Source organism: Hordeum vulgare, chromosome 7H, assembly GCF_904849725.1.
Source record: "Hordeum vulgare subsp. vulgare chromosome 7H, MorexV3_pseudomolecules_assembly, whole genome shotgun sequence".
In the NCBI taxonomy this organism is placed as follows: domain Eukaryota; kingdom Viridiplantae; phylum Streptophyta; class Magnoliopsida; order Poales; family Poaceae; genus Hordeum; species Hordeum vulgare.
Window position 1 is genome coordinate 590,424,065 of NC_058524.1, and position 22,385 is coordinate 590,446,449.

At 42.7% G+C, this 22,385-nt stretch overlaps 1 protein-coding gene across 1 annotated transcript; it reads right to left on the reverse strand.

The window, feature by feature from the left end:
* Nucleotides 1-3,531: 3,531 nt before the first annotated feature.
* Nucleotides 3,532-22,377, reverse strand: LOC123413594 (probable auxin efflux carrier component 9). Its single transcript, XM_045106531.1, has 5 exons — nucleotides 21,569-22,377; nucleotides 7,182-7,267; nucleotides 6,894-7,051; nucleotides 3,925-4,001; nucleotides 3,532-3,844 (listed from the first exon to the last, which is right to left on the reverse strand). The coding sequence occupies exons 1-5, from the start codon at nucleotides 22,375-22,377 to the stop codon at nucleotides 3,778-3,780; spliced, it is 1,197 nt and encodes a 398-aa protein (XP_044962466.1). The 3' UTR covers nucleotides 3,532-3,777.
* Between the last annotated feature and the right edge of the window lie 8 nt (nucleotides 22,378-22,385).

Consider the following 22,385-nt stretch of genomic DNA (forward strand, 5'->3'; position numbering starts at 1 on the left):
GTTGATCTGGTTCAACATTGAGTTTTATAAGCATGAGCTCTCTTTCAACCTGAGGCTCCTTAGATAGATCTTCAACCTGCAATTTATTGGATTCAAATACGATATTATTAACAAACATTTATATGATCACAGAACAACGTGCAATAAGAAAAGAAATCTGCAAGCCAGGAACAAAGCAATGCTTGGGATAAAAAGGAAAACATCACATCACACTATTCAATTCATCTAGATGGTAAGAACGATAAGCAGATGACAGACACTTATGCAAGTTGGTATGAAATCAGTTAGATTCGTTAGATAGTTGTTTTCTTTGGATATCCTGTATGTGCATAATAGCTAAAGAGCAACCCCGGTATTAAACACAGCAGCAGGAAATATAAGACAATTTTGTACAGATATTATGATACACCAACAATATACCTGGGTGTATATCCACTGCAAAAACCTGAAAGGAGAAGGACATCATATGTTAGTCCACATAAATGTATGCTAAAAAACTGCTTCTTAAGAAATCAAGGTTCACCTGGCTGATATGGCTTTGCAGCGCCAACGCCAGAACCTTACGCCCTTGATTCCATAATTAATGAGCTATCCTATAGGACTGCAAGGAATGGTAACCTTGTAACAGTTTGCAAGCAACATGAGTCTTGTTACCTTTTCCAGATATGAATTATATGATAACAAGAACTCATAGTCACCTTCAGGTATAATAGTACCCAGCTATATTGTGCACATGTCTCTTCAGAAAATAGAAAGATCTCTTCTATTTCTTGAGTCAATGCATCATAAGTCACTTCCTGGGCACACACACACACACACACACACACACACAGAGAGAGAGAGCGCATGATTAACTGATGTCATCAACCCACATAACAAAATAGAGAATTTAAAAATTAAGTATAAGTCCTACTGACGCAGACTTCTACAAGTTTGGATAGGAGCTATCTAGCACATGCAATATATGGCAAGAACAAGCAGACCTTACTATAGTGCCAAAACAAACAACTACTGGAGTTGACTACTATATATGCCAAAACAAACAACTAATGAGACAACACTCCACTATTTGCTGGACGGATTAACACGCAAAATCAATACTGCTGCCGATCTGTGCGCTACGCACAGCTGATGCGGAGGCGTAAGGTTGGGGAGGCAGTGATAGGGGTGCGATTGGAGGAACGAGGGGAGGAGAAGGGGACCTGGAGGGAGTTGACGGCGCCGAGGTGCGGGGTGGCGATCTCCTTGCGGTTGGAGAGCGCGAGCGAGGCGGCGCGGCGCGAGCGGGCAAGGGCCTGGAAGCGCCGCGCGGGCAGCTCCCCGCGTTCCCTTCTCCTCACCTCCTCCCACCACATCCACTCGGGGCGCACCGCGGTGTATGCACTCTGCCGCCTCTCCCTCCGCGGCTGCGGCGCTGGTGCTCAGGGCCCTCGGGGCTGTGGGCGGCGCGAGCCCCAGGGACCGCCGGAGAAGCGCAGTCCGGCAGGAACTGCACCACGTCGAACAGGTTCTTCCCCTTCGCCGCCACCGCCGCCTCTCCCTCCGCGGTTGCGGCGCTGGTGCTCAGGGCCCTCGGGGTTGTGGGCGGCGCGAGCCCCAGGGACCGCCGGAGAAGCGCGCCCGCGGCCCTCTGCGCCCTGAGCTTCGGTGTCCGGGGTGGTCTCGAGAGAGGAGCGCAGACGGTAGGGGAGCGGCGGCGGCCGGTGGGGCTGGCTAGGGTTTCGCGCGGAGCACACCGGAGTGGTCGCAGTGCACTGAGAGGAGAGGATAAGGTTCGGGTGGGGAGAGGGTTGTGGTCGCAGTGCACTGAGAGGAGAGGATAAGGATCGGGTGGGGAGAGGGGGAGTGGGTGAGATTGTGAGGTTTTTTTAGGGAATTGTGAGGTTATTTTTTATAACGGGAGTGGGTGAGGTCTTTTTTTTATAACGGGAGTATGTTTTTCTTTTTCTTTTTTGTACCTTTTCTGTGTCTACCATGTTTATTTGTACAATACTTAGTCATATCATAAGTCCTATGAAGTTTGCATTAGAGAAAAGAAACATTATGGAATATTTGATTCTATTTTGACTACTCCCTCCATTCCTAATTATAAATCTTTTTCAATTTTTGAATATAAATCACATATGGATATCAAAATGAGTAAATCTACACTCTAAAAATGTCTATATGCATCCCTATGTAGTGCATAGAATTTTTCAAAAAGACATATATTTAGGCACGGAGGGAGTATAGAGACAATAAATATCCCATATGTTCTTTACGGAGAAATTCACCATGTTGATTGCCTTGGATGTGTGATTTTTGCTAATTATGAGCAGGGAATTTTTGGTGTACGGTTATTCGTGCGTTGCACGTGCATGCTTACTAGTATGTGAGAAACAATAATATATAGTTACATGTCTGTTGGTGTCTACATTGTGAGCCCCAAAAGTCCTGTGGAGAGCAGCAACACTGTCACCAACGAGGGAACGACGCCCTTGAACTTGAACAACCTAGTGTTTGTGTTGCTAGTTTGCTTCCAAAATGATGACAAAACATTGGACACTCGAGATGCTCGATCTCATGTTACACTCCATGCCCACCATCGATGACCATGACATGCCCACCGTCAGGAAAGCATGATCTTCCACTCTTGCTAGCCTTGCAGAAGTTTAGGAAGCATAATTAGTTTGATTTGGATACAAGGATGATGCCTAAGAAACAATATGAAGCATGCAATGAAGCAAACTGAACACAATGTAGAAGCACCAGTGTGAAGCACTTAAAGTAAACCATATAAAATGAAGAAGCATAACTATGATGCGCATGAAGCAAGTTGTGCACAGTAAAAAAGCAAAATTATGATACAAATGAATCATGAAAATTGGATGCATCATATTTATGTAATCTCAACATAATTTCTGTATGGTGGACACATATTTTAAAATGGGGTTAATAAGATTTATGCAGTCACTCGGAGAGTTCGGTCACGTTCACTCGGTCTCATCGAGTATACGTGACCAAACTTGTGTACACTTCTGTATTCCACACGGTCTATACGAGTGCATCGGGTGTCCCATGATAAATTTTCTAACATCCATTCGGTCTGTCCGAAGTAACTCTACAACTTCTGTCCCTGATCTTGTTTTGGCTTTACAGGTCGCATACGACCTTGGATTAAGACGATTTTTATATCAAAATCAACCGTTTCGACGAGGCGAAGATTTTTCATGTTGATAACTTTTTTATTTGAGGTCATCTTAATCACGTTTTGTGCCCCTGACAGTTTTCGACCTCCTGAAGGCCAACGGGTCCTCTTCGACCAACCGCGGACCGAATGGTGGCTCTTCGGCTACCCGCAGGCCGACAAACCCACTTCGGCCTCCCACAGGCCGACAGGTCCCCTGTCGGCCCACCAGAGGCTGACAGGTGCTAGTTTTGACATTTTTAGAAAAGCACATATGCTTTTCGAATTTATTATAAAATACGTAACAGTTTTGAAAAAAATTCTATAAATTCAATACACCATGGTCAGCTATAATTTCGGCTTTGTATGTCTACTACTTTTTGTACGCTGTGAAGATATAACAGACATCACAATCGCATTATTTAGTTACAGTGAACTTTCTTCTCACTAATCATAGGCAGAGAACATCATAGTCTGTTGTTGCATCCCTCTGGTTTATCATGTCATGAAATTAATCCATTTGATATCTTCAATTGTGGTGTATGTATGTCAGGCCTTCTATTTATCACATGGAGTTTCATGATTTGGTTACATCGATCTTGATACCTCAATCACAGCTCCAATAGAATGTAGTACACAACGGTGATAGGAAACCCGATAAATATCCCAAGAATTACCCTAGAATTCACAAAACCAAATGTTGTTGCTCAGATGAAAATCATATAAACGAGAAAGGATATATGGGTAAAGAAACATACCCTGTGCTCATGATTTCTGCATGGACCTTGTACTTTTCAGCGTACACAAATGAAATCACGTTCAAAGGGAGTGCCGCCTGTGTGCACGCATGTGAGAAAACCGTGGTTAGAAAACTACTTTTTCCCGTGTATATCATGCACAACATAATTAAACAAGGATAAATCTTTTGCATGTACACAACTAATCCCCTTTGCTAGTCAAATGCAATCCGTGTTGATCTTCTGTTACAACTGTCTAATATCTTGATTGGCTATCATATTCGCTCCTTCTGCCATGTACTTACACCGATAACAAGTTACAGAAAAATGTGTTCCAACAGATTGCAGCAGTGATAAGATGAAAATATTGGTTCCAGCCTTTATTGGAAAAGGCAGTGCCTAGAAGGTGCTTAAGCACACTTAGAGCAAGTACAATAAGGTATATTCAGCAGGCTGTAAGAATTAGAATAATATACTTTTACTGAGTTGGATGAGAGAGAAGAAGAAAGAGAAGGAAAGCGGGCTCTTCGTGAAGAGCTAGCTCTAGGACGTGCTCTTAGGTGCTTTGTAAGAATGAAATATGGGTCATATATAATAAAAGTAGTAATATTTTATAACTAACTATTGTACAAGCTAGCTATAAGATGGGCTATAAGATGACTTATAGCCAGTAGTTGGCTATACTATTAACCATGCTCTTAGATGCTAGGCGATGGTCAAACACCTCACCTAGTGAATAAATGGAAGTCTAGACAGGCCAAGTAAGGAATTGTCTATCCAAGGAAGAAATCATGTCATATTGGACTCATATGCTAAACACGCCATATTTCAATGGATGTAACATATACTTAACTTATTTATATGTCCTATATATCAACACACATATAATAATTACAAATACATCATGATAGTAAAAATTATATTACCGGATAGCCCGCGCCTAGGGCGCTTAATTAAGCTACGCCTAGGCACTAGGTGAAGGCTAACCGCCTCTCTTATGTTTGTTGTTTTTTCCAACCTTGGTTTGAGCAGATTGCAACCTCGGATGCTCACTGAGTAGTCCATGATATGGTACATAAGAGCATTTTCCATCGAGGTCTCCAAATCATTCCTGTATGTCCGGTGGACAGCTTGAAAAATGCCGAGACAAAAAAAATGCCTCTCCAAAGAAGACACCGATACTCCACCCATATGTTCGGACTGTCCGATAGCCTCCAGGCCCAACCCATATGTGGGGTGGATTTTGGGTTCTCTCGACACATCCAACATGTCAGCCCAAATCCTACCTAACCCACCTAGGCCCCACCCGTAATCACCCTTTCATATTCTCCCACTCTCTCCTTTCTTTCGTTTATCCCTTTCCTGCTCCCTATTGCGCCCGACTTTGCCCAAGACTGTCACTGAAGATGGCGCCAAGCCATCCGGATGGCGCCCCTTGAGCTCGCTTTCACCTAGGCCAACAGAACAACGAGGTGCTAGCGAGAGCATGTCACGTTCGCTCCTCGGCGAGCACACACCCTTCCCGAGTTAGGCCATTCGCGTAGTTCAACACGATGATGTGTGTGCGTGCGCGCGTGTGCAAGGACGCCAACGTCGCACAATAGAAGCGCCAACCACGTCCAGGTGTCACGCGGGAGGGAACATTGGCCATGGGCGCATCTCAACCGCGTCCACGTACAGTGTCATACTGGAGGAAGCGTTGGCCACTTTCCATGGCATTGCATGCTCCGATCGCGTGTTTGATATTGTGTGTGCTCTAGTCACGTGTTTGTTGCACATTGTACCCGTTGCTGGAGTAGGGCCTCCCTACTTGTGCATGCACTCCGGTGTATCCACTGCGTTTTAGTCTGCCGGCCGGTGTGCACAAAGCGTTTTTTGAAATGTCTGAAATGGAGGGGGAGGCAATTTTGGGGAGTGCCACTGTGTACCAAGGCATATGGGGAAGAGACGGACATGTCCGAACAGACATTGACGGGACGTGTCGGCGAATAAGTGAAAGGCCAAATTTGCAAATTATGAATGTAGATTCTCTAAGTAACTATATAAACATTCTCCATGTTAGGTCTTTTTAAGGTTGTGGGTATGTTGATGCGGGGGAGAAGACCTCGGCTCTTCCGAGGATTGAAATGTAATGTACTTTTTTATATAAGTGATTTTATAAGGACCCGTGTTATTTAATATACTGACTTATGCCTTTTCGTAGAAAAGGTTGTGTAATATGTCAATATTGGCTTGACAAGTTAGGACGATGACACATGATGACTTCAGCCTGACGGTATTCTCTAAGTAAAATGTATCGAGCTTCATGTGAAAATTATGTGTTTAGCTAAGGTTCACTAGCTTCAGGTGGGGTTTTGAGAGGGTTTGGTTTAGGATTGCTGCTGCAAGAGAATTTTTGGTCCCCTCGCCTCCGGCTATCATCTTGGTGCTGAGAGATGGGATGACCCGCACCTGTAAGAGTTTTATGTTATTCGTCTTCATCTAGTGGTCACTGTATTTTGTGAGAATAAATTCACTGTCTTTTTTTAGCGGTGTCATGAGGATTAGGGTGTTCCCTGTCCTCGCTGATTCGATTTTTTTAGATCTAATGAGTTTATTTTACTGTGTCAAACTAAGCCTGGCTCGATGAACAAATGTGGGCTGGGGATGATCCCCTAGCAGAGTTTGATATCACCAATAAGATGCTCCCAAGAGATTTCATTATAAGTATTAGTCATAGGGTTAATTGTATTTTCTTAGATCTTTAAATCCAAATCAAGGTAGTATGAATAAAATTATAGGTGTTTATGAAAAAATTATGTTTAGCTTTATACCTAGCAACAACGGTGCTCACATGATGATCCTTATTGAAGGCACTATTGTAAAAGGTGAAAACTGGAGGTCATATCCTCATCGTTACATAAAAGATGGATTGACTTAATCTAGGTATTAATATAATTTTTTCAAGGAAAAATGGAAGAAATAAATGGATGTGAGGGCGATGTTCTCACCTGTATGACAGCAATCCGCAATAGGATACCGTGTATGCCGACCGCGAACGACGCGAGCAGCATCGCCATTGGGCCTATCAGAAACTTGAGAATCATTGAAACCGCAGCGATCGCATAGCCACACGGAACAAACTGTTGTTGTCGTGCCATGAATGTCCCTGAAAGACGGATTTGTGTTAAAAGGGTATTCGGGATGCTAAATATAGTTTGATGACTACATCGGTATTTTTTTGGCGGGGTGACTACATCGGTCCTTGAAATGCATATCTAAGCAATAGATGGACGAACCTGATGAGAACATGCTTAAACCCACTGTTGTTGTATGTATGATGAACAAAGAATCAACGATGATTTTTGGCATCTGGATTTTACACCTGCAAAAATAAGTAGTGGCATACACATTGCGACAATTAACAGGTGAGGAGATACTGCATATATTTTCATATATCTATATTTTCAAAAAGAAATATCAAAGAAACGGAGACAAATGAAAGGTTAAACATCTCAAAGCATTTAAATAGTTTAAATTTTAGATTGAAAGTGAGTTAACCAATCAGAAGCCTAAAGTTAACGTCATTCTGTGTGGCACAAAGTAACATGGTTCAAACGCCCCATTATCATTCATCTTGACACATCAAGCATATGACATCAACGAAATATTTTTTTGGTTTTTGGACTTAAAAATGTTTTATCTATTAAATAAAAAATATGTTTAAAAATTCATTTTCACCATTATATACGTCTCCATGAGATCTTTAAAACTAGATCTCATATTGATATATTTCGACAACTTTTTTGGAGCCAAAAGTTGCCGTGATGTTTACACTAAAATTGCCAAAGTGTTTAAACTGAAGGTGTCGTTTCGCCTAGTATTTTCTTTTATATTTTTAAAGCTATCATTGTATCTCAACTACTTTTCACGGCAAATTTTATTAATTTCCCAAGACAATTTTTAGTAATTAATCACGGAAAATTTTCATGGATCACGACAATTTTAATTTATCGATCATGCTAATTTTACTTATTTAACCATGGCAAGCCTAGTATTTTAACCATGGAAATTATGTTTTGTATGAACCATGGTAAATTTTAGTGCATGTACCATGAATGTTTTAAAGTAATTCATCATGACAATTTTAGTTTATGGTTCATGAAAAATTTGAATCATTAACTATGCATTTTTAAAGTAATTCAAAATGGATTTTTTAAATTAGAACCATGCCAAAACTATTTCATGGATCGTGGTAAATTTTAGTAATTCACCATGGCAAACCTAGTTTTTTAAATCCCTTTTTATAACATGTCAAAATTTAATATAAATGTAGAATAAAAAATAGTTGAAACATGTCATGGTAATTAGTATAAACACCGTGACAATTTATGTGCAATAGACATGACAATGTTTAATTCAAAAAGGTCACCAAAACATATCAATATGAGATCTTGTTTTGAATATCTTGTCGCGATTGATTTAATGGTGAAAACGATTTTTCAAACCGATTTATTTATTTAAGAGTTAAAATATTTATTTTTCATCATTAAATATGTCTCGACGAGATCTTCAAAACTAAATAGCATATTGATATGTTTCGACAATTTTTTTTTGTAAAAAGTTGTCATAATGCTTACAATAAAATTGCCATAGTGATTACAAAAAAGTTGACACGACATGTTTCATCTAGTTTTTTCTTCTAAATTTAAAGCTATCACTTTATTTCAACTACTTTTCACGGCAGTTCTTATTAATTGACCATGGAAAATTTTAGTAAATAACCATGATAAATTTAATTGATGGATCATGGCAATTTTTAGTAATTCATCATTGCATATTGAGTTTATAGGTCATGGCAGTTTTAGAATTTTGACCACGACAACTCTAATATTTTGAACTTGGAAAATATATTTTTTATGAACCATGGCAAATTTTAGTGCATGTATCATGGCAAATTTAAGTAATTTGTCATGTAATTTTAGTTTATGATTCATGGATAAATTTGATCCATTGATCATGCATTTTTAAAGTAATTGACGACATATTTCTTTTTACTTATGTACCATGCCAAAATTATTTCATGGATCATGGTAAATTTTAGTTATTCAACATGGAAATTTAAGTTTCTTAATTCCTTTTATAACATGTCAAAATTTGCTTTAAATGTAGAAGAAAAAGTAATTGAAATATATCATGGCAACTTTAGTGTAATTATGATGATAATTTGTGTGCAATAGACATGACAATTTTTAACCCAAAAAAGTCGTCGAAACATATTGACATGAGATCTAGTTTTGTAGGTCTCGTCGCGGCGTAATTAGTGATGAATACGGTTTTTAGTCATATTTCTTATTTAAGAGATAAACATTTAAAAAACTGAAAAAATAAGATTCATGCTCGCATCAATAATTTCATCACTTGTGCATGCATGAGATGACATGGCATAATCTGTGGTCATGGGACATGTGGTCCAATGTTGCTCCTCACGCACGTATGGTGATTATCGGGGTCCAAAATAATTGATGCTCGGCCACACTTTTCTAAAAAAAAGTTGGCTCAGATAATGCCAACGGTATAGTAGCTAGCGTTACTTGATTATATTTGTACGCAAGAAATTGGACAGGACAACGCTTTCTTGGTCGGGCATTGCACCGCGTGAAGAATAGGGATGCCCTTCCTACAAATTGTAACCTCCCAGGGAATGAGATTTTTTACGGCAAGCCTGCCCTCTTCACTCGCCAAACTAATCGATCCCTCGGAGTCCCTTCTACATGCAAAGTTATTGTCGCATCATCGTCGACTCTGGGTTGCTCATGGTCGAGGCTATGATGGCACTCGACACGGCTCCACCATCTTCGGACTTGGGAACACACGATAATCGGCCAAAGGGAAAGAAAAAAATCAATTGCATGTGAAATAGCAAATGTAAGAAAAGAATAGGCATCTTCCTTCTCCTTCCCTCTCTCTTGGTTGGCTTCTTGCATCCCCAAATTTTTGTTCCCATGGTCTCCATCTCGAAATGTCATCCTTCTACATTCTTACTCTTTGTCCCATGTGCTTAATTGTCTAATGATGATGAGGCAATGTATGCGAAACTGTTTATTCCATAGAGTAAGAGCATTGACACCCTAGCATCCCAAACCGGCTTCAAACACCCACGCGGCCTGACTGGTCACAAAAACCTGACACACGTCGATGACTCAAATGAGCCTCAAACGTCCGGGCTGATCGGCGTCCCTCATACCTAGTCCGACACGTCCGTCACATCGTACTGGCCCGCAATGATCCCACATATATTCGTTCTCATCCTTTCACCGGACCAAACCCTAGCCACTTAGTACTCCACTCCCCTCCACTTCCTTCATCAACCAAGCTCACCTCCGGCGATTTCCGACTATCTCCAGCATGTCAGACAGCGGTTCTGACTCCGACTGTTGGAAATATGCCCTAGAGGCAATAATAAACTAGTTATTATTATATTTACTCATTCATGATAATCATTTATTATCCGTGCTAGAATTTTATTGATTGAAACTCAAATACATGTGTGGGTACATAGACAACAATGTCTCTATTGAGCCTCTAATGGACTAGCTCGTAGATCAAAGATGGTCAAGGTTTCCTCACCATAGACATGGGTTGTCATTTGATAACGGGATCACATCATTAGGAGAATGATGCGATGGACAAGACCCAAACTATGCACGTAGCATATGATCGTGATAGTTTATTGCTATTGTTTCCTGCATGTCAAGTATTTGTTCCTATGACCATGAGATCATGCAACTCACTAACATCAGATGAGTACCTTGTGTGTATCAAATGTCGCAACGTAACTGGGAGACTATAAAGATGCTCTACATGTATCTCCGAGGGTGTGTGTTGAGATGGCATGGATCAAGACTGGGATTTGTTACTCCGTGTGACAAAGAGGTATCTCAGGGCCCACTCGGTAATACAACATCACAATGAGCTTGCAAGCAATGTGACTAAAGAGTTAGCAACGAGATCTTGTATTACGGAATGAGTAAAGAGACTTCCCGGTAATGAGATTGAATTAGGTATGGATATACCAACGATCGAATCTCGGGCAAGTAACATACCGATGAACAAAGGGAACAACATAAGGGATTTACTGAATCCTTGACATCGAGGTTCGACCGATAAAGATCTTCATAGAATATGTGGGAATCAATATGGGCATCCACGTCCCGCTATTGGTTATTGACCGTAGAGGTGTCTCTGTCATGTCTGCATAGTTCTTGAACCCGCACGGTCTACACACTTAACGTTCGGTGACGATATAGATATAGTTGAGTTATTGGGTTGGTGACCAAAGGTTGTTCGTAGTCCCGGATGAGATCCCAGACGTCACGAGGATCTCCGGAATGGTCCGGAGGTAAATATTTATATATAGGAAAGTGGTATTCGGGTTTCGGAATAGTTTCAGGGTTTTCGGGTAAAATGCCGGGAGCGTCGAAAGGATTCCCGGGGTCCACCCGGAGGGGCCCACCCTCCCCGGGGGCACATGGGCCTATGAGGTGATGCACCAGCCCCTCGTGGGTTGGGCAGCCGACCCCAAGAGGGCCCATGCACCCAACGGTAGGTGGGAGGAGGTGCCTTGGTGAAGGAGCAATCCTTTCTAGGGTGTCCACCTCCCTTGTGGGAGGTGGACTCCTCCCTAGTTTGTCCGACCCACCCTCCTTGGAGGAGGGGCCAAGGCTGAGCCCTACCTACCCCTTCCTTCTATAAATAGAGAGGGAGAGGGCGGCATCCAACACAAAATTTCTTGGCGACGTGGTACCATAGCAATCGCGACACCGCTTGGCGAAGCCGTGCTGAAATTGAACCACCACCACCGCCGCCATGTTGCCGGAGTACTCAGCCTCTACTTCACCATCGCTCGCTGGATCGAGGAGGTGAAGGCGTCATCGAGTTGTACGTGTGTTGAACGTGGAGACGACGTCCATTCGGTGCTTGATCTTGAGTTCGCGGGACGGTTGTGATTGGATCGCGAAGACGTTCCACTACATCAACCGCATTCTTTAGCGCGTCTGCTTGGCGATCTAGCAGGGTATGTAGATGCAATATCTCCTCTCATAGATGGTCATCTCCTAGATTGATCTTGGTGAAGCGTAGGAATTTTTTTGTTTCCCATGCAACGTTCCCCATCAGTGGCATCATGAGGTAGGTTCATGCGTAGATGACATCACGAGTAGAACACAAAGGAGTTTGTCGGCGTTGATATTCAGATTGCTTCGTTCCTTAGTCTTTTCTTGATTCAGCGGTATTGTGGGATGAAGCTCCCCGGACCAACTTTACTCATCCACGTACGAGAGACCGGTCCCATCGACTGACATGTAACTTTGTTGCATAAGATGGTTGGCGGATGTCTATCTCTCTCACCTTAGTTGAATCGGATTCGACAAAGTCGGTTCTCCTAGAAGGTTAAATAGCAACTTGTATATCACCATTGTGGCTTTGCGTAGGCAAGAATCGTTCTTGCTAGATACCCATTGGAGCCACGTAAAACATGCAACAACAAATTAGAGGACACCTAACTTGTTTTTGCAGGGTATGTTGTGATATGATATGGCCAAAGATATGATGAAATATATTTGATGTATGAGATGATCATGTTTTATAATAGGTACTACCGACTTGCATGTCGATGCATACGACAATCGGCAGGAGCCATAGGGTTGTATTTAATTATTGTATGACCTGCGTGTCAATCATTAAACCCTATATAATGCTTTACTTTATCACTAAACAGTAGCAATAATGGTACAAGCATGGTTGACGCGACAACCCTCAAGGCAACACGATGATGGTGATCATGATGATGGAGATCATGGTGTTATGCCAGTGACGATGGAGATCATGTCGGTGCTTTGGAGATGGAGATCAAAAGCACAAGTTCATGGCCATATCATGTCACTTATGATTTGCATGTGATGTTAATCCTTTTATGCCTCTTATTTTGTTTAGGATGATGGTAGCATTATAAAGTGACCCCTCACTAAAATTTCAAGATAAAATTGTGTTCTCCTCGATTTCGCCACCGTTGCAGAAGTTCGTCATTTCGAAACACCACGTGATGATCGGGTGTGATAGACTCTACGTTCGCAAACAACGGGTGCAAGCCAGTTTTGCACATGCAGAACACTCAGGTTAAACTCGGAATATAAGAGACCAAAAGGTCGAACATGAGTCATATAGTAGATATGATCAACATGGAGATGTTCAACATTGAAACCACCTTATCTCACGTGATGATCAGACTTGGGTTGGTGAATTTGGATCATGTAGCACTCGGATAACCGAAGGGATGTCAATATGAGTGGGGTTTTTAAGTAATATGATTAACTAAACTCATTATCTTGAACAATAGTCTAAGTAATATTTGCAAAATTATGTTGTAGATCAATGGCTCGCGCAGTAGCACCCCTGAATTTCAATGTGTTCCTAGAGAAAGCCAAGCTGAAGATGATGGAAGTAACTTTGTAGAGTGGGACTGTAATCTGAGGATTGTCCTCAAGGTTTCCGAAAAGGCTTATGTCATTGGTGCAGCGCTCGGTGCGGCACCCCCTCCATAGTCGCCCGAAGACGTTGCGAACGTCTAGCAAGTGCTTGTGATGACTACTCAATACTCCAATGTGCTAGCTTGTATGGCTTAGAACCGGGACTTCAAAGACGTTTTGAACGTCATGGAGCATATGAGATGTTCCAGGAGTTGAAGTTTATTTTTGAAAAGAATGCCCGGATCGAGAGGTATGAGACCTCCGATAAATTCTTTGCTTGGAAGATGCAGGAGAATGTGTCTATCAGTGAGCACATGATCAAAATGCGTGGGTATTCCAACCGTTGCGCTGAATTGGGAATTGCTTTCCCGATAGAGGGATCACTGACAAAGTTCTTCAATCACTGCCACCTAGCTACAAAAGCTTTGTGATGAACTATAACATGCAAGGGATGAACAAATCAGTCACCGAGCTGTTTGTGATGATGAAAGTCGGTGAGTCAGAAATTAACAAGGACATCAAGTGTTGATGGTCCATAAAACCACTAGTTTCAAGAAGAATGGCAAGGGCAAGAAGGGTAACTCTAAGAAGAGTGGAAAAGCAGTTGCCCCTCCCGTGAAGAAACCCATGGTTGGACCCAAGCCATAAACTAAGTGCTTTCATTGCAAGGGGATGGCGACTTGAGGCAGAAGTGCCCTAAGTATCTGACCGAGAAGAAGGCGGCCAACACCAAACAAGATATATATTTTATACATGTTACCGATGTCTACCTTACCAACTCTCGTGGTAGCGCATGGGTATTTGATACCGGCGCGGTTGCTCACATTTGCAACTTAAAGATGGTACTACGGAATAGACGGAGGCTCGCGAAGGACGAAGTGACGATGCGCGAGGGAAATGGTTCCAAGGTTGATGTGATCGCCGTCGGCATATTCGTTTTTCGATTACCATCAGGATTAGTGATGAACCTGAATAATTGTTATTTAGTGCCTGTGTTGAGCATGAACATTATATCTAGATCTTGTTTGATGCGAGACGATTACTCATTTAAATCAGAGAATAATGGTTCTTCTATTTATATGAGTAATATCTTTTATGGTCATGCACCCGACATGAGGGGTTTATTCTTATTGGATCTCGATAGTGATGACACACATGTTCATAGCATTGATGCCTAAAGATGTTGAATTGATAATGATAGTACCACTTTCTTGTGGCACTCCCGTTTAGGTCATATTGGTGTAAAACGCATGAAGAAACTCCATGTTGATGAACTTTTGGAGTCACTTGATTTTGAATCACTTGACACATGTGAACCATGCCTCATGGGCAAGATGGCTAAGACTCCGTTCTCTTGAACGATGGAGCGGGCAAGTGACTTATTGGAAATCATACATACTAGTGTGTGTGGTCCGATGAGCATTGAGGCACGCGGTGGATATCGTTATTTTCTCACCTTCACCGATGACTTAAGTAGATATGGGTATATTTACTTAATGAAACACAAGTCTAAAGAGTTGAAAAGTTCAAGCAGTTTCAGAGTGAAGTTGAGAATCATTGTAACAAGAAGATTAAATTCCTACGATCTGATCGGGGAGGATAATATCTGAGTTATGAGTTTGGAAATCACCTAAGAAAATGTCGAATTGTTTCATAGCTGACGCCACGTGGAACACCACAGGGTAATGATGTGTCCGAACTTCGTAATTGAACCTTATTGGATATGGTGCATTCTATGATGTCTCTTGCCAATTTACCATTATCAATTTGGGTTTATGCAATAGAGACAGATGCATTCACTTTAAATAGGGCACCATCTAAATCCGTTGAGACGACGCCGTATGAATTATGGTTTGGCAAGAAACCAAAGTTTTTGTTTCTTAAAGTTTGGGTATGCGATGCTTATATCAAAAAGCTCCATGCAGAAAAGCTTGAACCCAAAGCGGATAAATGCATCTTCATAGGATACCCAAACGAGATGGTTGGATATACCTTCTATCTCAGATCCGAAGGCAAAGCGTTTGTCGCTAAAAACGGGTCATTTCTAGAGAAAGAGTTTCTGTCGGAAGAATTGACTGGGAGGAAGATAGAACTTGGTGAGGTTGTTAAACCTTTACTTCAACTGGAGAGTAGCACAATGCTTAAAGATGTTTCTGTGGAGCCTACATTGCTTGAAGAGGAAGCTAATGATGATGATCATGAAGCTTCAGATCAAGTTACTATCGAACCTCGTAGGTCGACAAGCGGTGGTACGATAATCCTATCTTAACGGTCAAGTTGTTGGACAACAAGGAGCCTACGAGCTATGGAGAAGCGATGGTGGGCCTTGATTCCAACACGTGGTTAGAGGCCATGAAATCTGAGATAAGATACATGTATGAAAACAAAGTATTGACTTTGGAAGTATTACCTGAAGGGCGAAAAGCCATTCAGAATAAATGGATCTTTAAGAAGAAGATGGACTCGGACGGTAATGTCATCGTCTATAAAGCTCAACTTGTGGGAAAAGGTTTTACACAAGTTAAAGGAGTTGACTACGATGAGACTTTCTCACCCGTAGCGATGCTTAAGTCCGTCGGGATGATGTTAGCAATAGCTGCATTTTTAGATTATGAAATTTGACACATGGATGTCAAAACAGCGTTCCTTAACGGTTTCCATAAGGAAGATTTGTATATGATGCAACCAGAAGGTTTTGTCGATCCAGAGAATGTTGAAAAAGTATGCAAGCTCTAGCGATCCACTTATGGACTGGTGCAAGCATCTCGGACTTGGAATCAACGTTTTGATGAGGTGATCAAAGCATTTGTGTTTATACATGTTTATGGAGAAGCTTGTATTTACAAGAAAGTGAGTGGGAGCTCTATAGCATTTCTAATATTATATGTGGATGACATATTTCTGATTGGAAACAATATAGAATTTTTCAAAAGCATAAAGGAATATTTGAACAAGAGTTTTTCAATGAAGGACCTAGGAGAAGCTGCTTTCATACTAGGCATCAAGATCTATAGAGATAGATCGAGACGCTTAATAGGACTTTCACAGAGCACATACCTTGACAAAGTTTTGAAGAAGTTCAAAATGGATCAGTCCAAGAAAGGGTTCTTGACTGTATTGCAAGGTGTGAAGTTGAGTAAGACTAAATGCCCAATGACTGCGGAGGATAGAGAAAAGATGAGTGTCGTCTCCTATGCTTCTGGCATAGGCTCTATCATGTATGCAATGTTGTGCACAAGAACATATGTCAGCCTTGCCATAAGTATGACCGGAAGGTTTCAAAGTGATCCAGGAACGGAACACTGGATAGCGGTCAAGAATATCCTTAAGTACCCGAATAGGACTAAGGGAATGTTTCTCGTTTATGGTGATGATCAAGAACTTGTCGTAAAGGGTTACGTTGATGCAAGCTTTTACACTGATCCAGATGACTCTAAGTCTCAAACCGGATACATATATATTCTCAATGGGGGAGCGGTAAGGTGGTGCAGTTTCAAGCAAAACATGGTAGCTGATTCTACATGCGAACCGGAGTACATATCTGCCTCAGAGGCGGCTAAAGAAGGTGTCTAGATGAAGGAGCTCATGACAGATCTTGGAGTTGTGCCCAATGCATTGGATCCAGTGACTCTGTTCTGTGACAACACTGGTGCCATTGCTCTAGACAAGGAACCAAGGTTTCCCAGGAGGACTAGACACATAAAGCGACGCTTAAATTCCATCCGCAACTACATCAAGGAGGGGGGCATAAATATTTGCAAAGTGTACGCGAATCTGAATGTTGCACACAAGTTGACTAAGCCTCTTCCACGAGCAAAACATGATCAACACGAGAACTGTATGGGTGTTAGATACATTATAATGTACATCACATAGTGATTATTGACTCTAGTGCAAGTGAGAAACTGTTGGCAATATGCCATAGATGCAATAATAAAGTGTTTATTATTATATTTCCTTGTTCATGATAATTGTTTATTATCCATGCTAGAATTTTATTAATTGGAAACTCAAATACATGTGTGGGTACATAGACAAAACTGTGTCCCTAGTGAGCCTCTAATGGACTAGCTCGTTGATCAAATATGGTCAAGATTTCTTAGTCATAGACATGAGTTGTCATTTGATTATGGGATCACATCATTAGGATAATGATGTGATGTACAAGACCCAAACTATGAACGTAGCATATTATCGTGGCAGTTTATTGCTATTGTTTTCTACAAGTCAAGTATTTGTTCCTATGACCATGAGATCATGCAACTCACGAACACCGGAGGAGTACCTTGTGTGTATCAAATGTCACAACTTAACTGGGTGACTATAAAGATGCTCTATAGGTATCTCCAAGGGTGCTTGTTGAGTTAGCATGGATCAAGACTGGGATTTCTTACTCCGTGTGAGGAAGTGGTATGCCAGGGCCCACTCGGTAATACAACATCACAATGAGCTTGCAAGCAATGTGACTAAAGATTTAGCCACGAGATCTTGTATTATGGAACGAGTAAAGAGACTTGCCGGTAACGAGATTGAACTAGGTATGGACATACCAACGATCGAATCTCGGGCAAGTAACATATCGATGAACAAAGGGAACTACGTACGAGATTAAATTAATACTTGACATCGAGGTTCGACCGATAAATTTCATCGTAGAATATGTGGAAATCAATATGGACATCCAGGTCCCGCTATTGGTTATTGACTGTAGAGGTGTCTCGGTCATGTCTGCATAGTTCTCGAACCCGCACAGTGTGCACACACAACGTTCGGTGGCGATATAGATATAGTTGAGTTATTGGGTTTGTGACCAAAGGTTGTTTGGAGTCCCGATGAGATCCTAGACGTCGCGAGGAGCTTCGGAATGGTCCGGAGATAAATATTTATATATAGGTAAGTGGTATTCGGGTTCCATAATAGTTTGGGTTTTTTTCGGTATTGTACCGGGAGTGCGGAAAGGGTTCTCGAGGTCCACCGGGAGGGCCCCACCCACCCCGTGGGGCCACATGGGCCTAAGAGGTGACGCACCAGCCCCTGCTGGGCTAGGCAGCCGATCCCAAGAGGGGCCATGCGCCCAAGGGTAGGTGGGAGGAGGTGCCTTGATGGAGGAGGAGTCGTCCCTAGGGTGTCCACCTCCATTGTGGGAGGTGGAACCCTCCCTAGTTCAGTCGACCCACCCTCATTGAAGGAGGGGCCAAGGCTCAGCCGTACCTACCCCTACCTCCTATAAACAGAGAGGGCTAGGGAGGCATCCAACACACAATTGCTTGGCGGCGCCCTACCTCTCTCTCTCGTAGTAATTCTCCACCATAGCGATCGCGGCAGCGCTTGGCGAAGCCGTGCTGAAATTGCACCACCACCAGCACCACGCCGTCATGCTGCCGGAATACTAAGTCTCTACTTCACCATCGTTCGCTGGATCGAGGGGCGTCATCGAAGTGTACGTGTGCTGAACGTGGATGCGCCGTCTGCTCGGCACTTTATCGGGAGTTCGTGGGACGGATCGTGATTGGATCGCAAAGACGTTCCACTACATCAAATGTGTTCTTTAACGCTTTTGTTTAGCGATCTACAAGGGTATGTAGATGTAATCTCTCCTCTCGTAGATGGTCATTTCCTAGATTGATCTTGGTGAAGCGTAGGAATTTTTTTGTTTCTCATGCAACGTTCTCCATCAGTGACATCATGAGCTAGGTCTATGCGTAGATGACATCACGAGTAGAACACAAAAAAGTTTTTGGGTGTTGATATTCAGATTGCTTCATTCCTTGCTCTTTTCTTGATTCAACGGTATTGTGGGATGAAGCGGCCCGGACCAACTTTCTCGTCCCTGTATGAGACACCGGTTCCATCGACTGACATGTAACTTTGTTGCATAAGATGGCTGGCGGGTGTCTCTATCTCCCATCTTAGTTGAATCGGATTCGACAAAGACGGTCCTTGTAGAAGATTAAATAGCAACTTGCACATTATCATTGTGGCTTTGCGTAGGTAAGAATTGATCTTGGTAGATGCCCATAACAGATATGTAAAACATGCAATAACAAATTAAAGGACGTCTAACTTATTTTTTTATAATATGTTATGATATGATATGATCAAAGACATGATAAAATATATTTGATGTATGAGATGATCATATTTTATAATAGTTATTATCAACTTGCATGTCGATGCATACGATAACCGATAAAAGCCATAGGGTTTAAAAATGAAATTTTGCTTCCTTCATCTCATAATGTAAGATGTTTTTGCTAGATTGCAAATACATTACAGGGATGAAGGGAGTACATTAATCTCGTACAATGAGTAGGATTGCTCATTTGTTCTTGTGCTTTCGTGGATACGGGTACGGGATGTTTAATCTCCTTTTCGGGGAAACAAGATGTACGGGCTACTATGGTCAGGTAGTCATAACCACCATGTCAAGTACTCCCTCCGTACCTAAATATAAGTCTTTTAAGATATTTCACTAGGTGTCTACATGCGGTGTAAAATAAGTAAATCTATACTCTAAAATATGTTTATATACATCCGTATGTAGTCCATTAGTAAAATCTGTAGAAAGACTTATATTTAGGAACGGAGGGAGTACATAATCAGCTTGTACGAGAGGCAATCGTTCATATGGCGGATGGATTGATGGGTTGTATTGCTACCACTATATAGTACTCCTTTCGTTTTTAAACATAACTTTCTAGAAATTTTATTAGAGGTCTACATACGATGTAAAATAAATAAATTTATATTTTAAAACATGTCATATACATCCATACTTTTTTAGTAAAACTTTTAAAATAATTTATATTTTTAAAACGGAGGAAGTTGTAATTAGTCCATCCCTATACAGAGCGGAGGTTTGGAATGTGGATCGGCGGCGCGCGGGTACGGCATGCACGTTTGCGTGAACTGCACTTGAAATCATTATTTCATTGGGATAACATACAATACTCTACTCCGGCGGGCGACTGGATAATCTACTCCGGTAGAGTACACGAGACACCCTTGGATTGGCAAAGATATGTCCTCCCCTGGTTATCTTGGTTGGCTCTGATTACCAGGCCACACGTTACCATCACACCACTAGCGACCACACTTTCCGCACAATCCATGCAGTATTAGAGCATGCTTAATAGTATAGCCATGCCATATATAATCGATCTAATAGTTAACATATATAGTAACAAATTGTCAAGAAGTACTATTTCATTAATACATGACACATTTTACATCCCCATAATGTTTCTTAAAACTCGTGCTACAGTCGACCGTTAATCTACAGCCCGCTTTTCTTTTCTCTCATCTTTTTTTTCATCCAACTCAGTAAAAATATAATATTTTAATCTTACAGTCTGTTGACTGTACCTTATTATACTTGCTCTTATATGCCAGTTTTGTATGTTCTCTATCGGGAACGAGCTGAAAAATCGCCGATCCGGCAGCTTAAAAATCTCTTCTTCTCCATCATCGGTCGGGACAACTATGAGTCCCATCAGGAACGAGTGGCCCACCGTGGGAAGGAGATGATAAGGGTTGATGAGGCCCGTATCATGGCGGAAATGGCGGCTGTGAAGGTGGCTGATGCGGCGGCGTGAGAGGTTGTAGAGGAGAAAACCATCTGCGCCCGCATTATGAAGAAACACGAGCGAATGAATACTCTCGTCCTCGCCCAAGAGCATAATCGGGAGGTCCGTGAAATGGCCGGACTGCCACCGATAGAAGAGAAGAAGGACATCGACGACGAGGACAACTCCGCCGATGAACAAATCCGGCTTGATCCCTACCGCGTCTTCAACCGGCGCTTCCGCGAGTAGAACGACAAGGGCGTCGGGAAGGACAAGGACAGCCATGGATGATGTCCGACATAGCCAAACATATTAAATTTTGATAATTCGATGACATGTTAGTAGTGGTGGAGTAATCAAACGATGTGTTTAATGCATCGACGTAGTTGCATGAGTTTTTATTACAGATTTGAGAGTATATGATATTTGAGTGATATATATGATGTCTGGTTATGACAAGGTAAATTTAAAATTTGACCGGTCAATATTTACGGACGCACACACAAGCACGTTCACGGATGTTTGAGGGATCAAATTTAAAAAGTCTGCAGATGCTCTAAAACGAAGTATGAACTCTCAAAGGAAGGGACTTACTTGAATGCGATTAGAGCCCAGACGAGCCCAAGGAAGGTAGCATATGTGTTTGGGATCTTGAGAACCTTTTTCCCGGCCACAAAAACGACATGGCTCATCGATGGAGGTGCCGGCAACGGGACATCATCCACTGCCACCGCGTCCTCGACATCTGCAGCATGAATCGGACTCACCTCTCCCACGACCGCCGTCGACGTTGTCTGGCTGCCCACGGCCATGCCTTGCTGTGCCGGCGCGACCACCGTGTTTTCAACGTTCTCCGGCGACACTGGGGCGGGTCCGACCATGCTGCTGCCATCCATCGCCGCCATGTACTCGTACATGACGACGACGACGTTGTACCAGACGCAGAGCTGCATCACGACGATCTGTTTCAGGAGGTCCTTGGAGGTGGGCCCGTACAGGCCGCCGAGGAGCGGCACGCCCATGATGATGGTGCTGGGCAGCTGCGCCACGGAGAAGGCGGTCACCACCCACCGCAGCGGAGAGGCCGCGACCTTGCCGGCAGATGTCTGGCGGCGGCGGGCGGATGACCACGCCGCCCACGCGACGAGGACGAACAGCATGACCCCTTTCTGCAGCGTGTCGGCGGCCACGAGGCGGCCGTTCATGGCGTAGGGGTCGTTGGTGGAGACCAGGTCGAAGATGAGCGCCGGCATGGCGAAGGTGGCGACGAAGCGGTTGATCCCCGCGCACTGCTCCTCGGAGAAGGCCTTGAGCCACCGCACCGACGCGTAGCCCAGCGCCGCCGCCGTGTACAGCGGCGCCATCGCCTCCACCACGTGGTAAACGCCCGAGCCCGTGATCATGATCGTTG

Coding starts and splice junctions, on each gene's coding strand:
- LOC123413594 (XM_045106531.1), bottom strand. CDS start 22,377: ATGATCACGGGCTCGGGCGTTTACCACGTGGTGGAGGCGATGGCGCCG. Junction 7,268..21,568: donor TGGGCTCTAATCGCATTCAA/GTAAGTCCCTTC, acceptor TTATTTTTGCAG/GTGTAAAATCCAGATGCCAA. Junction 7,052..7,181: donor TTTAAGCATGTTCTCATCAG/GTTCGTCCATCT, acceptor TCCGTCTTTCAG/GGACATTCATGGCACGACAA.